The sequence below is a fragment of the Thalassophryne amazonica genome, chromosome 19 (assembly GCF_902500255.1).
Source record: "Thalassophryne amazonica chromosome 19, fThaAma1.1, whole genome shotgun sequence".
Taxonomy (NCBI): domain Eukaryota; kingdom Metazoa; phylum Chordata; class Actinopteri; order Batrachoidiformes; family Batrachoididae; genus Thalassophryne; species Thalassophryne amazonica.
The window spans coordinates 35389176-35406229 of NC_047121.1; the positions used below are offsets into that span (position 1 = coordinate 35389176).

General features: G+C 44.2%; 1 protein-coding gene across 4 annotated transcripts in view; it reads right to left on the reverse strand.

The window, feature by feature from the left end:
• Nucleotides 1-17054, reverse strand: part of LOC117532180 (metabotropic glutamate receptor 1-like) — a 50980-nt gene that overhangs the window by 15897 nt on the left and 18029 nt on the right. For 2 of the 4 annotated variants that reach the window (XM_034195474.1, XM_034195477.1), the window contains exons 4-6: nucleotides 1124-1359; nucleotides 849-860; nucleotides 311-322 (exon numbers count right to left, since the gene is read on the reverse strand). In XM_034195474.1, the coding sequence (XP_034051365.1) occupies nucleotides 311-322; nucleotides 849-860; nucleotides 1124-1359 (260 nt within the window). The remainder of the gene's footprint in view (nucleotides 1-310; nucleotides 323-848; nucleotides 861-1123; nucleotides 1360-17054) is intronic. The other 2 variants (XM_034195475.1, XM_034195476.1) reach the window with 2 other exon arrangements.

A 17054-nucleotide genomic window follows, 5' to 3' on the forward strand; every position in this document is an offset into this window, starting at 1 on the left:
CTGTCGCAACATGCAGCTTAACATCAGCCAGTTGCCATCTCACTCAAATGTTATTGGGCTGTTTCTACAAATGTCTTAAAGGGTGTGAGAGCAGAGAAGAACCAATTGTTGGGCTCTCCCTTTGATGTGGAAAAAAAAACATCCCAATAGCGTCATATATTAGAGGTCAACTGAGATTAATTTTAAAATCTGAGGTACTTAAATGGGCCACTTACATCCCAGCATATGGTACAATCTTAATATCAGCCAACCTCTATGTATATTACCAAAGTGAGGTGAACTGTGGTTCCATTAAGAGGGATTCACTCACCATCTTGAAGTTCTTAACCAAAAATAAAGCAAAATCAACAGAGGTTACAAAACAGCAAAGAATACCTTTTTCCGCAGTCATGAATAAAAGAAATATTCTAATAACTGTGCAAAAACTGTTCTTAAAATGAATAAAAGCTCAAGGTACGTGCATATACCTATAACGAATAAAGAGATGCTGAAAAAGAAATGAGATTAGAAAACAAATGCAATGAAGCAATAAATTCTGTTAAAGAACATTGAAATTAAAAGAATGGTTTCACTTGATGCATGCATCAGTTTTATATTTACGTTTATCAGTGAACTTTAAAAGAATATAAAAGGTTTTGATTAAAAGGAGCAATTTTCTCCTCAACGTCACAACTTGAAGATAAAACGTAAATATACAGGATTTTGTTTTAACAGAAAATAAGATAAGCAATATGTAAAACTATGTGCTGGAAACATGCTGATTGAGCATTGTTTCTAGAAACTAAGAATTTAAATGAAAGCATTAAGTTTTCTCTTTCTTTTTTTTATATAAAAATGATTTAATTTACCTAGATCATCCTCTGTAATGCCAAGTGTCACAGAAATGAACAATATAAAGAAAAGATATGTTACTGGACTGGCTTAGAGAGAATTCTACCCTCTGGCAGTATAATTCATAATTCAAGAATGTGTTCCAGTTTATGGGGCCTTTTGCCATCATCCTCTGGTCATTGCACACATCAAAACTGTTCAGAAAAACATGCTTGGTGTGCACACTGGCATAAAATGCAGAACAGAAAATTTGCAGGAAATATCAAAACTGCCTGATGAGTTGTTTAGCTACCTGAGCAGTTCCTTGCATAATTGATGTTCTCCTGCAGGTGCCCGGGGAGGCGGCACTGAAACCGGTACTGCCAGAACTCAGGGAACCAAGGATTGCGAGTGTTGGTGCTGAGTCTGAGCTTCAGGAAATATTTATCAAAGGAGGAGACCTCTTCAGATTGCAGCTTCACTGTGATGCCGCCCACAGCCTCATGTTCATACCCCTCCACCACTTCAACTCGGTCTGCCCAGCCATCGCTGTGGAGAGATGCATGCCACAGTTCATGCTGATGCTGCTTATACATAAGGCAGTACGTGCCTGTGTGCGTGTGTAAGCTGTGATCATGGACAAACCAGGAAGAGCTGACATTTGCTGTTTGGCATGTTTGGGTCAAGGATGAACACTGTGAAAATTTTTGGAGAAATTTGTGATTTTACTAACCAGCAAACAATGGACATTGTGCTGCAATGCACCATGAGAGTTTGGGGTTTTAGGGTTATAAATTTTGTTATTTTGGTTCATGTTAGTTTAACAGTGCTGTTAGTGTTATTGATTTATTGTGTTTTTGTAGCCCAATTGGTTTAGTCAGTTTAATTGTGTTATGTTGCTATTACATGAGTGACTTAAGTGTCATGCTCCCGGTACCATAAGTGAACATTGTACGGCTTTTAATGTCTTTCTTCAAAGCACTTGCTTGCAGCAGAATGTAGAAAAGACAAAAAGCTGTGTGTGTGTGTGTGTGTGTGTGTGTGTGTGTGTGCGCTATTTTGATCACACACAAACTGGGGAGAGCTGACATTTGCCATTTGGTATATTTATACGTTCTGGGTCAAGGATGAATGGTACCAATACTGAATGTTGACAAGACTAATATTTTTAGAGAAGCTACCAACACTGAACAATGGACATTGATATTTACATTCTGGACTCACACACAATCCAGCAGGCGGCGGCAAATCATCTATACGAGGACTGTCCGTAAAGTATAGGTCCTTTTTATTTTTTTCAAAAACTATATGGATTTCATTCATATGTTTTTACGTCAGACATGCTTGAACCCTCGTGCGCATGCGTGAGTTTTTCCACGCCTGTCGGTGACGTCATTCGCCTGTGAGCACTCCTTGTGGGAGGAGTCGTCCAGCCCCTCGTCGGAATTCCTTTGTCTGAGAAGTTGCTGAGAGACTGGCGCTTTGTTTGATCAAAATTTTTTCTAAACCTGTGAGACACATCGAAGTGGACATGGTTCGAAAAATTAAGCTGGTTTTCAGTGAAAATTTTAACAGCTGATGAGAGATTTTGAGCTGATTCTGTCGCTTTAAGGACTTTTCATGGTGCGAGACGTCGTGCAGCGGTCTCAGGCGCCGTCATCAGCCTGTTTCAAGCTTAAAACCTCCACATTTCAGGCTCTATTGATCCAGGACGTCGTGAGAGAACAGAGTCGTTTCAGAAGAAGTCGGTTTCAGCATTTTATCCGGATATTCCACTGTTAAAGGAGATTTTTTTAATGAAAGACGTGCGGACGGGTCCGCGCGTCGGGACGCAGCCGACGCGGCGCGGCGGCACAGGAAAAACAGCTCCGTGTTGATAACCATTTGTTAAAATCCAGTTGGCTTTGTTGTGAAAGTGTAGGAACACGGACCCACAACAGGGGGCGCAATGAACGGACAATGGAGGAAGGTGAATAACAAGGTTTACTATTGTGAAACGAGCACAATGGATACAACAATCACAATTTGGGGTCGAATCCGCTGGTGTCGTGTGGGCAGGCTCGAAGGTAGGAGACGTCCGTCTCAGTCGAACCGAAACCATCCAGATCTCCTCTGCCACCGAACCCTGGAAATACTGGAACCGCCAAGTCCCGAAGTCCCAGGTGGCCACTGCCTCCGCTCGTCGGATCCGGTACTGCTGGCGGGAGAGAGCAACAACACAGGCGTGGATGCGACAGCACCCAGCAACGGAGAGGGGAGAAGCCGCCTCCACCTCCAGTTACAGTAGGACAGGCAGGTGAGTACTTATCTAAGCAATTCAGCTGTCCTGAAAAGGTTTAACAAATCTGTTAGCTATTTAGTCAGAATATAAATGCAGAGAACGTTACCTTCGTCTACAGGCGATATCTCGGCACTGAGGTGGAGACGCCGTCCTCCTGATATACCTCTGTGCTGAGTGGAACAGCTGTGTCCGGTGATGGGTGACAGCTGTCACCCAGGCTGCTCCCATGAGGCGGCAGCGCCCTCTGGTGCCTGGAGCCCGCACTCCAGGCAGGGCGCCCTCTGATGGTGGTGGGCCAGCAGTACCTCCTCTTCAGCGGCCCACACAACAGGCTTTTGATGGCTTTCAGTGGAGTGAGTATATGAGAAATTGTTTATCAGTTGGAGATGTTCCAACTTGTCCTCAAGGCTTCCAACAGAGGTGTTTTTCCTGTGACGGAGCGTCGCGGCGGCTGCGAGCTGACGCTGTAATCCGCCCGCACGTCTTTCATTAAAAAAATCTCCTTTAACAGTGGAATATCCGGACAAAATGCTGAAACCGACTTCTTCTGAAACTTCTCTGTTCTCTCACGACGTCCTGGATCAACAGAGCCTGAAATATGGAGGTTTTAAGCTTGAAACAGGCTGATGACGCTGCCTGAGAGCGCTGCGCAACGTCTCGCACCGTGAAAAGTCCTTAAAGCGACAGAATCACCTCAAAATCTCTCATCAGCTGTTAAAATTTTCACTGAAGACCAGCTTAATTTTTCGAACCATGTCCACTTCGATGTGTCTCACAGGTTTAGAAAAAATTTTGATCAAACAAAGCGCCAGTCTCTCAGCAACTTCTCAGACAAAGGAATTCCGACGAGGGGCTGGACGACTCCTCCCACAAGGAGTGCTCACAGGCGAATGACGTCACCGACAGGCGTGGAAAAACTCACGCATGCGCACGAGGGTTCAAGCATGTCTGACGTAAAAACATATGAATGAAATCCATATAGTTTTTGAAAAAAATAAAAAGGACCTATACTTTACGGACAGCCCTCGTATATTAAATGCATGAATGTGTGGGTGTGTGATTTTATTTAGTAAGTTCAATGTAAGTACATAATATAATTGTAAATAAAATAAAATTACATGGATGGCACAAGAAAGTGAAAACATTTATTTCCATTGTAGTCCATTTTAAAATTCAAATGACAAAACAGAAGTAAAAATAATAATGATGATGATAATAATAACAATAATAGTTTGTATATGTTAACAAGAACCTACACAAATACGTATCTTACAAATACATTACGACAGTAAATTAACATTAAAAAATCTGTAATTAACAGGAAATAAAAGGGTTGAGTTCTTCTTCTAAAAACTGTTGAGGTCTAAGGTTCTAAAAACATTCTGGAATCACACTCCACTCCAACTCATTATAGAAACTTTGCACAATTTATTACCACCCTTGAAAAATGTCAGCTACCTATTTTAGAAACACTACCCAATCTAGAGCCCATGGATCCCCACGGGCAACGCGTTGGTTTTGATTGTAATTGTATAGTCTTGGAAACCTTCTGTACACAATATCTTGAAAAAGACTTCACGTATCAAGATAAAACATGGTATACAAGGTCACCTCATTCAGTCCTTGGAGATCTTTGAGAATGGGCATGTTTGGATTCTAATTCTGGCCACCACAGGGCAGGGCGTTAACCCCCAAAACATGAATCAGTTGCAAATTGTGAATTATCTGATAATAATAACAATAATAGTTTGTATATGTTAACAAGAACCTACACAAATACGTATCTTACAAATACATTACGACAGTAAATTAACATTAAAAAATCTGTAATTAACAGGAAATAAAAGGGTTGAGTTCTTCTTCTAAAAACTGTTGAGGTCTAAGGTTCTAAAAACATTCTGGAATCACACTCCACTCCAACTCATTATAGAAACTTTGCACAATTTATTACCACCCTTGAAAAATGTCAGCTACCTATTTTAGAAACACTACCCAATCTAGAGCCCATGGATCCCCACGGGCAACGCGTTGGTTTTGATTGTAATTGTATAGTCTTGGAAACCTTCTGTACACAATATCTTGAAAAAGACTTCACGTATCAAGATAAAACATGGTATACAAGGTCACCTCATTCAGTCCTTGGAGATCTTTGAGAATGGGCATGTTTGGATTCTAATTCTGGCCACCACAGGGCAGGGCGTTAACCCCCAAAACATGAATCAGTTGCAAATTGTGAATTATCTGCAAACCATGAATTGCAAAACGTGAATGCTGAAAAAATATCTCCCAAAATAGCTGCCAAGAAGATGTGTGCATAAGTCTAACCGTTTGTATTCTTAATGTTAGACATTTGTGTGTCAATAGACATGTCATATACAAAATTCTGTCATATATGTGAGTCTGAGAAACTGTTTGGTTGAGGATTGTTCTTATGTGAGAAAGCATCTAAAAGCTGTGAGTACAAAGTCTTGTGAATACAACTCTAATTTCCACGACTACTAAGTCTTCCCCCTCTGGCGTTGCCCACGGGGAGAGGCAGAGAGCTGGGGTTGCATTGCTTATTGCTCCCCAGCTCAGTCGCCATGTGTTGGAGTTCACTCCGGTGAACGAGAGGGTCGCGCCCCTACGCCTTCGGGTCGGAGACAGGTCTCTCACCGTTGTCTTGGCCTACGGGCCGAGCAGCAGCGCAGAGTACCCGACCTTCCTGGAGTCCCTGGGAGGGGTACTAGATAGCGCTCCGACTGGAGACTCCATTGTTCTCCTGGGGGATTTCAACGCCCACGTGGGCGGCAACAGTGAGACCTGGAGGGGGGTGATCGGGAAGCATGGCCTCCCCGATCTGAACCCGAGTGGTGTTCAGTTGTTGGACTTCTGTGCTAGTCACAGTTTGTCCATCACGAACACCATGTTCGAGCACAAGGGTGTCCATAAGTGCACGTGGCACCAGGACACCCTGAGCCGGAGGTCGATGATCGACTTTGTAGTCGTATCATCTGACCTTCGGCCACGTGTCTCGGACACTCGACTAAAGAGAGGGGCAGAGCTGTCGACCGATCACCACCTGGTGGTGAGTTGGATCCGCTGGGAGGGGAGGAAGCCGGTCAGACCGGGCAGGCCCAAACGTATTGTGAGGGTCTGCTGGGAACGACTGGCGGAACCCTCTGTCAGGGAGGTCTTCAACTCCCACCTCCGGGAGAGCTTCTCCTAGATCTCGGCGGAGGTTGGAGACATGGAGTCCAAGTGGACCATGTTCTCCACCTCCATTGCTGACGCGGCCGCTCGTAACTGTTGTCGCAAGGTCTCTGGTGCCTGTTGCGGCGGCAATCCCCAAACCCAGTGGTGGACACCGGAAGTAAGGGATGCCTTCAAGCTGAAGAAGGAGTCCTACTTATCTTTGTTGGTAGGTGGGACCCCAGAGGCAGCTGACAGGTACCGGCAGACCAAGCGTGCCGCAGCCCGTGCAGTTGCAGAGGCAAAAACTCGGGTCTGGGAGGAGTTCGGGGAGGCTATGGAAGAGGACTATCGGTCGGCCTCGAAGAGATTCTGGCAAACCGTCCGACGCCTCAGGAGGCGGAATCAGCTCTCCACCGGCACTGTTTACTGTGCGGGTGGGGAGCTGTTGACTTTGACTGGGGATGTTGTTGGGCGGTGGAAGGAGTACTTCGAGGATCTCCTCAATCCCATCGTCACGTCTTCCGAAGAGGAAGCACAGACTGGGGACCCAGAGGCAGACTCATCCATTACCCAGACAGAAGTCACCGAGGTGGTTGGAAAGCTCCTCGGTGGCAAGGCTCCTGGGGTGGATGAAATCCGTCCCGAGTACCTTAAGTCTCTGGATGTTGTGGGACTGTCTTGGCTGACACGCCTCTGCAACATCGCGTGGCGATCGGGGACAGTGCCTCTGGATTGGCAGACCAGGGTGGTGGTCCCTCTGTTTAAGAAGGGGGACAGGAGGGTGTGTTCCAACTATAGGGGGATCACACTCCTCAGCCTCCCCGGTAAGGTCTATTCCAGAGTACTGGAGAGGAGAATTCGACCGATGGTCGAACCTCGGATTCAGGAGGAGCAGTGTGGTTTTCGTCCTGGTCGCAGCACACTGGACCACCTCTACATGCTCCATCGGGTGCTTGAGGGTTCATGGGAGTTCGCCCAACCAGTCCACATGTGTTTTGTGGATCTGGAGAAGGCATTCAACCGTGTCCCTCGGGGCACCCTGTGGGGAGTGCTCTGGGAGTACGGGGTCCGGGGTCCTTTGCTAAGAGCTATCTGGTACGACTGCAGCAGGAGCTTGGTTCGCATTGCCGGTAGTAAGTCAAACCTGTTTCCAGTGCACGTTGGCCTCCGCCAGGGCTGCCCTTTGTCACCGGTTCTGTTCATTATTTTTATGGACAGAATTTCTAGGCGCAGCCAGGGTGTAGAGGGGGTCTGGTTTGGGAACAACAGAATCTCGTCTCTGCTGTTTGCGGACGATGTGGTTCTGTTGGCTTCGTCAAATCAGGACCTTCAACGTGCACTGGGGCAGTTTGCAGCCGAGTGTGAGGCGTCCGGGATGAAAATCAGCACCTCCAAATCCGAGGCCATGGTTCTCGACCGGAAAAAGGTGCTTTGCCCTCTTCAGATCGGTGGCGTGTCCTTGCCTCAAGTGGAGGAGTTTAAGTATCTCGGGGTCTTATTCACGACTGAGGGATGGATGGAGCGTGAGATCAATAGACGGATCGGTGCAGCGTCTGCAGTGATGCGGTCGCTGTATCGGACCATCGTGGTGAAAAGACAGCTGAGTAGGGGGGCAAAGCTCTCGATTTACCGATCGATCTACGTTCCGATCCTCACCTATGGTCGTGAGATTTGGCTCATGACCGAAAGAACGAGATCGTGGGTACAAGCGGCCAAGATGAGTTTCCTCCACAGGGTGGCTGGGCGCTCCCTTAGAGATAGGGTGAGGAGCTCGGTCACTCGGGAGGAGCTCGGAGTCGAGCCGCTGCTCCTCCACGTCGAAAGGAGTCAGTTGAGGTGGCTTGGGCATCTTTTCCGGATGCCCCCTGGATGCCTCGCTGGAGAGGTGTTCCAGGCACGTCCCATTGGGAGGAGGCCCCGGGGAAGACCCAGGACACGCTGGAAGGATTACATCTCTCGGCTGGCTTGGGAACGCCTTGGGGTTCCCCCGGAGGAGCTGGGGAAGGTGTGTGTGGATTGGGAGGTCTGGGCGGCTTTGCTTGAGCTGCTGCCCCCGCGACCCGACTCCGGATAAAGCGGAAGAAAATGGATGGATGGATGGATGTTAGACATTTGTGTGTCAATAGACATGTCATATACAAAATTCTGTCATATACAAGGTCTATTAGATAATAAACCGACCCTTTTATTTTTTTTTTTAACTATATGGATTTGAATGACGTGCGATTACACCAATCATGCTTGAACCCTCGTGCGCATGCATGAGTTTTTTCACGCATGTCGGTGACGTCATTTCCTTACGGGCCGTCCTTACGGCGACACTACCAGACCAAAATCTCTCATCAGCCGTTAAAATTTTTACCGAAAACCAGCTGAATTTATCAAATGGTGTCCACTCAGTTGTGCCTTACACTTTTGAAAAAATTTTGATCAAACAAAGCAGCAGTCTCTGAGCCATTCCTAAACAATGAAAAAATCGACAAGAGGGTGGGCGACTCCTCACTCAAAGACTGCCCACAGGCGAATGACGTAACCGACAGGCGTGAAAAAACTCTCGCATGCCCACGAGGGTTTAAGCATGTCTGATGTAATCACACGTGATTCAAATCCATATAGTTTTTGAAAAAAATAATAAGGTCTGATACTTTTCTAATAGACCTCATATGTGAGTCTGAGAAACTGTTTGGGTGAGGATTGTTCTTATGTGAGAAAGCATCTAAAAGCTGTGAGTACAAAGTCTTGTGAATACAACTCTAATTTCCACGACTACTAAGTCTTCACTGTTAATACAAATTCATGTTTATGGGTACGAGTAGAAAAGCAGTGAAATGATGTCATGTCGGCCACAGGGGAAAGTAATCGAACCGCGATTTCTCCAAACAGTTTCTCAGACTCACGTATATGACATCAGAATTCTGAGCACAACATGTTTATTGACACACAAATATCTAAAATTATGAATACGAATGGTTAGAATTATGCACACATCTTTTTGGCAGCTGTCTTACTCCATACTCAGGCTGTAGTGCCCCCGCCAAAAAAATAAAAGAATAAAAAATAATAATTTTTGCAGTGATAGGGTTTGCGATCAAGATTTCCTGCAGTAATTGATCCGTAAACTGAAATCTATAAACTACTTAATCTGAAAAACCATACACACACACACACACACACATATATATATATATATATATATATATATATGTATGTGTGTGTGTGTATCATGAATGATATTCACGTTTTTGTGAGACCTGCGTTCACATTTTGTGAGACCCATGTTCACGTTTTGGGAGATATTTTTTCAGTATTCACATTTTGTAATTAACGGTTTGCGGCTAATTCACGATTTGCAGCTGATTCACATTTTCATTATTGTGTTCAAACATCCTATGGCAAATTATACCTAAGCTCTTTTGCAAGTTAAAGGCTGGGCTCGGTCAGGCAGGTTAGGGCAATTATGGCCCCTGTCTTAACTAAATAATGCTGCTGCATGCAATGTTAATGGTGCTGTCATGAAAAAACAAAAACAGAATTTTTAACAATGGGAGGTGATGGTCTAGTGGTTAAGGTGTTGGGCTTGAGTCCAGAAGATCATGGGTTCAAATCCCCGCCTGACTGGAAAATCACTAAGGGCCCTTGGGCAAGGCCTTTAATCCCCTATTGCTCCCGGTGTGTAGTGAGTGCCTTGTGTGGCAGCACCCTGACATCGGGGTGAATGTGAGGCATAATTGTAAAGCACTTTGAGCGTCTGATACAGATGGAAAAGCGCTATATAAATGCAGTCCATTTAAACAATGCACTGTTACGATGCAGCATTTTCATAATGTTATCCTGCTGAAGCTCCACAAATCTGAGCCAGTGTGGTGTTTAACGCCAGCCAAGCTCAGGCTGAATCCTTTCTTTTTTTGTTTCCCTCACTTTGTCTCTCAGTTTTCCTGCTGAGGGTTGGAGAGTTGGCATTGTGCATGCCAAAAGAAGAAGAAAAAGAACAAAAACCTCAGAGTGCACAAATTCAATAACAAGTCTGGTGACATTTCACAAACTGGTAGTGTGGCAGTATAATTTCCCACCCTACAGGCAGAGTTTGATTTTTAAATGAAATTTTGTGACTATGATTTTCATAGTTTACCACTGGGCTCTCATTGTTTTGCTTTGTTTGTTTGTTTGTTTGTTTGTTTGTTTGTTTGTAGCGGCACTGTTCAGGGTTAAATTAAATCTGAAATATATATTTGCGACTTCACTTTAAATGAAAGCGAGGAGAACAAGTGATATGGAAAAGCCTTAAACAGAATCCTTCAAAGAACACTGGCTTTGCAAACAGTTCTGTAGACTACAGAAACATGCTGAATAAATTAAGAGATTATGACGCTTTTAGCCAGATGTACTCTAAAACCAGTTTACTTTGCAGAATTGCAACTTTCTATGAAAAAAGTGCCACACCCTCCTTAGGGCCCCTTCGCACATAGTATGAATAAGTACACTTCAGGACGACTCACAGCAGAACAGCTCATATGAGCGAACCACGAAAACATCAAGCCAACAGGCAGGCGTGCACAATGCCACTGCAATGGTTCGTGCATGCGGGAATACAGTGCTATGAAGAAAAATAAATACAAAAAAATTTAAAAGACATGCTGCGATGGTTTCGTGCATGTGGGAACACAGTGCAAGCAATGAAATAAAATAAAATAAAAAAATAAAAATGACATGCCACCCACGGGATTCAAACCTGCACTTTCCAAAAGCTCTGATTGCCAGTCAGAAACTTTACCACTGAGCTACCATCACTGTCCTGTGAAAGGTGTGGGAAAATGCCTGATATCAAGAAGGACATGGACGTTTTAAAGAAAATAAAACCACACACCATGTAAAAACACCACATTTTATTGAATCCCTCTTATCAACCGGGCAACACAAGTATGAACTGTCTGTTCCTCTGTAGATGACCCATGGTCATGAAATGACATGAATGAGAAGCAGTGTGCTGTTATCATGTCCACATCTGCTGGTGGCACGTCCAGCCGGCCCTGCGCGCGTGATCTGCCCGACATGTGTGTCTTGTGGACAGTGGGTCTCAGGACAGACATCGTGTCATGTGGAACAGAGCTCACGTGGGTGGCATGACATTCAGATCACCCGCTGCGTGTTATGATTTGATGGTCCATTTCACCTGGGGTAGCCTGTCAATGTGCATAGTGTGCATGCACTCACTGCAGCCCATTGCAACAGCAATATATGTTTTTATGTATGTCCACGTGATGACACCAAGCAGACACATGCGTGTCACAATGGGCAGTTGTTAGTTCATGTCCGTCCAAACACTGTACGTGTTCCCCAGCCATGACGTCCAAAACCACAGATCTCCACAGCCGCTCCTGTCGGTGGCCACACCCCCTGTCAGTTCAGCGCACGCGTGTCACTGTGTCTGTTTGCAAAGCCACACTCATGGGGCACTTAGACAAATTTCACATCCAGCTTGACAGTGATCATCTGCTGACTGTTGTCGTGTTAACAGTGCAAATGGCCACACATTTTCTAAGTGCCATGCAAAGTGGTGTTAGATGTTTGTGCATGTCACCTGGAATTTGGCCAACATCTGCCACGAGAGGGTTCAACGGGCTCTCACAGAGCACACTCTGTCTTTCAGCGGCTGGTGTGCGCAAACAGTTGTAGCAACAGGTGTACAAGGCATTAGAGGTGGCTACGATTTTACACATATTGCATACGATTCCTGCTTCATGTGCACTTCATGTGCAATTCAACCAAATTTGCACTATGTGTGAAGGGGCCCTTAGGGTGACATGTTGGTCTGGGCGCTGAATGGACAAAGGGGGGGGGGATCTCCATCCACAGCCGCAGCTGTAAAGATCTCTGCTCCTGGATGTCTCAGCTTGAGAACACATTCTGTGTTTGGAAGGACATGAACTTACAACATTCCTCCTCGAGGCGTGTGTCTCTGCCTGCTGTCCTCATGTTGAAATATATAAATCATCTTTCGCCTTTGCGCCAGGCTGCAGTGGCCACACACAGCGCATCTCCTTCATATCCTTGTTGATTTCAGGGATTTGTCCAATCCATTTATAAGCCAGCGATGGTAGCACAGTGGTAAAGTTTCCATTTGGTAATCAGAGCTTACAAGTTCAAATGAGTGGCATTTTTAATTTTTTTTATTTAACCAGGGTTATTTAACCGTAGGGTATCAACCCAGTGACATTCACTACTTATACAGCTGGTTTTCATTTTATTTTCCTCCACATCAGCGGCACCATGTGGTGCACCTCGTCCCAGCTGCTCGCACTGTGTTCCTGCTCGCACAACACCGTCGCGTCCACGACACTGTCGCACCGGGATCTTGTATGCCTGCCTGTCAGCTCGATGTTTTCGTGGTTCGTTCATACGAGCTGTTCTACCGTGAGTCGCTCAGATTTGTACTTAAACGTACTATGTGTGAAGAGGTCCTTAGCAATGCCAAATGTAGAGTTATGCAAAATGCAACATACTATGCAAAACATCCAAAGCTGTACACTGATTTCACCTTCATGGATATCATGATAAGCCTATATATTTGGTATAGCTTGGTGTGGTTCGCAAGAAATTGAAATCTTCTAAAAACAATGCTGTTGCACAATCACTTTTCATATTTGCCAACTTAAATATTCTAGCCAGCCTGTACACAGCAACCATGACAAACCAATTAACATCTGGTGGAATTTGATGCACCAGATGTTTTTCCTTACAAAATATCTCACGGACATCTCTGCCACCACCTGGATTGTTTGTGGATGGATTGATGATTTATTAGGAACTGGTGTGGTTATCAATGACAAAGTGTTTCTGCAGTGACATATGCTTATTAAGAGAAATAAATTACTATTTTTGAGCTCTGTAATGAAATTGAAATAAAATGTTGACAAATCCACACAACCGTGCAGAAAGCAGACACTTCTTCCATCTCTCTCTCTCTCTGTCTCTCTCAACGTAAGTGTGATTTTGAAGTTATTCATAGCTTGAAATGATCTTATTTGTCAGTTTTTTTCATTTCCAAATCCTAAAAGCACACAGCTGCTTGTAACAAACAATAGAATAAAAGAAAAATCAAGCTGTTTTAATGACATATGAAATAAAATTCTTTGCAAACTTCTCTGGCTAGCTAGTAAGAGTGGTAAGAAGGGTCAGAGCTTATTGTACTTTCTCAAGAGACTCAGATCTGTCAATGTCTGCAGAAATATATTGCAGATGTTTTATCACTCAGTGATCTCCAGTGTCATCTTCTACACTGTAATGTGCTGAGGCAGCAGGCTGAAAGGAGCTGACACGAACACTCAACAAGCTCATCAGGAGAACTGGCTATGAACTGGTGGTTATGGTTAGGGTGGGGGGAAGGACTACGATTAGGTTATGGTTAAAGTTAGGGTTGGGGGTTGGAGTAGGGTTAGTAATATTGAGCTAAAAAATGCCCCGTCACGAAAATTTGACTCATTTCGTGCCGGGAACACACACACACACACACACACACACACACACACACAAAAACCGTGAGACTAGGCTGTGAAAAAGCGCTATATAAATGCAGTCCATTTATCATTTAAGATAAAGCGATTTACAAGACATTTTATGGATGCTACCAAAATCCAAGCATTTTGCACCTCAACACCCATCATGAAACTCTTTTGGTTCCTCCACCTGTCGGCTACTTGTTAGCTATCAATTATTGTTATTTTGAATTGTAAATATCTGTATGTGTATTCTCTTTTAATTGTTTTTTCTGTCATGATTAATTTACTTTGGTATGTTGTGTGGTCTTAGTCTGTTTTTACGTTACTGGGCCTACGGATGGAAATTAGCACCTTGCTATAATCCAGCATATTTACACGTAACTATGTCCATTAATATGCGCTGTCTCATTTCAAATAAATAAACATACATACGTTTCAAAAAACAAACAAACAAACAAACTAAATTTTGTTAGTTTTATGAAATTTGAAAGGGTGTGCACCTTTAAAATTTTGGGTGGGCCCAGGATGATTTTCAGATTTCAAGGTGGGTCCCAGTGGTCTTGGGCTGTTAAAAATTTAACTTGTCTTTTAAGTGTAAAAGATAGATTTATTTATTTTAGCACAGTATGACCTTCAAATTAATGAATTAATCAGTGTATCTGCATTTATTAAGCACTCCTTGCACTGACTCTCCCAAAATAGCTAACATAGCTTTGAGAAAGTTAAAAAAAAAAACTTGACCTAAAAGTCTCAGTGGAGACTTTTGGCATCACATAATAGTACAAACATTGCTTTCTGCCCTGTCATGGGAAATGAAAATCTGGGGCAAAATGCTGAATTTACATATTTGCATGAAAATAGAATAATTTGCAGACACTGAATGGTCTACTAAATCCACATAGAGTATTATCAGTGATATAATATGACACAGTTTGATTTGGCTGGTAACTCAACAATGAGCTGACAGTAGTGATAATATCAACTCTACTTGACCATCTGCTTCTCAGCATCGCACTCCCAGCTATCCAACATACATTAGTGCCAAAAACTCTGATGTAAGCACAAACACACACGGCATATTTATGAATTATTTTATTTTGGCTGAAGTGGCAGAGTATAAATCTGAATGATATTATCAGTTATCAAGTTGTTCACCAATTCATTGGTGAAACAACAGCGCATTGACCTAAAAGTCATTGGTGAAACAACTTGGTAACAATTTTATCATATACCTATAAATGATAAATGCACGCAGAACACAATGCGCGTGCTCTTCCTTCGCTCACTGCCTCCGGGGGTACGGATGCGGGACCCGCAAAGAATCCAAGTCATGGCCACGGAGCTCTGCGGCTGCAGTTACCGAGACCATGCAGCGGGCGCTGCGCATCAAAACAGCGAGCATAGTCTCTGGACCTGGTGCTGGAGTTGGATGCAGCTCGGCACAGCAGACAGGGGGGCGGTGTGAGTGGCCCGCTGCGGCGCTTACCGAGCCCGCAGACTCAGTAAGCACATCGGAGGCAGTGAGAGCAATCGCGGTGATGCCGACCGGCCCGCCTGATAAGGACGCAGAACACAATGCGCTGTTAAAAAAAAATAAAGAAGCATGCAAAATTGCACTAAAAAAATCTGCGAAACTGCGAGGCCGCGAAAGGGAGTTACATTCTAAAAATAACCCGTGATAGGCAAAATCCGCGAAGTAGTCAGCGTTATTTTTTACAATTATTACTTATAGATGTTTTAAGGCTGTAAAACTCCTCACTACACACTTTATACACTTTTCTCAAACGGGCATTAACATTTTCTCACTTTTCTCTCCTGTGTAAACACTCAAAGTTCAAACCTTAGTAGAAAAAAATAGAATGTTTTCCTATAAATAATTATGATGGCTTTTAGAACTAACGAATTTAATTTTAATGATCAACCTACGAGGTTGGACATGTAAGAAATTATTAATACTGACTCACCAGTATTTCACAGTTCCTCTGACCGCGCCTCCTTGTCGTGGCGCCGCTCCACTCCAATCACATTGGAGTATCATTTATAGGTATATGATAATAATACTAATCCCTTTATAATAGAACAGAGAGTCGAAGGGCCACGTCCACCTCCACATCTTGATTTCACTATATTTTTCTGAATTCTTGACATGGTTAAGGGCCCCTTCGCACATAGTACCAATGTGGTTGAATTGCGCATGAATTGCGCATGAAGCAGGAATCGTATGCAATGCGTGTAAAATCGGAGGTGCCTCCAACGCCTTGTACACCTGTTGCTACAACTATTTGCGCATGCCAGTGGCTGAAAAACAGAGTGTGCCCTGTAAGAGTCCATTCTATCCCTCTCGCAGCAGGTGTTGGCCAAATTCCAGATGACACATACGAACATCTACACCGTTCACTTGGCACTTAAAAAATGTGTGGCCCTTCGCGCTGTCAGCATGAAAACAGTCAGCAAACAATCACTTTCGAGCTGGTGGTGAAATTTGTCTAAGTGCCCCCATGACTGTGCAGTTGCAAAGTACGCATCGCCCCCCCAACACATGGCGTTCGTGTGGTTCGCCCCCCACGCAGACAAGGCACCTCTCATCTGATCACTGAGTGACACCTTGGTTTGACACCACATCTCTGGTCCTGGACGTTACAGCTGCAGAACATGTACCATGTTTTGGCGGACACGCGCGTCTGTGTGCTTGCTGTCCTCACGTGGAAATACATATATCACTTTTGCGATGGGCTGGAGAAATGGACCGTCAGCTCATGTGGACACGCAGCAGGTTTTCTGAATGTCATGTCTGTCTGACAAGACACGCTTGTCGGGCCAGACACGCACACGGGCTGGGCCAACATGCGTGTCCTGTGAGCGATGCAGGACTATATGACAAGCCAACATTGTGACAAATACGCCACTTTCAGTCAGTCACGTATCAGTAGAAATATGCCGTAACAAATGCCATTTGGTCAGTTACTATCATGGTGCTTTTTCTCTTTTTAAAAAAAATACATTTATCTCCTTGTTGATTTTAGCCATTTCACACTACTGTTATAAGACAGTGATTGTAGCGCAGTGGTAGTCAGGTTACCGTCTGGTAATCATAGCTTTTGTAAATTGCAGGTTTGAATCCCATGAGTGGCATTCATTTTTTATTTAACCAGGGTTATTTAACCCCGGGGTTCTGTATTGCGTCCCCTTTTATTTATTATTTATATCAACCCAGTGATATTCACTAATTACACAGCTGGTTTTTATTTTATTGTTCTCCACATAAGCATGGTGCACCACGGTTCACCTACTCG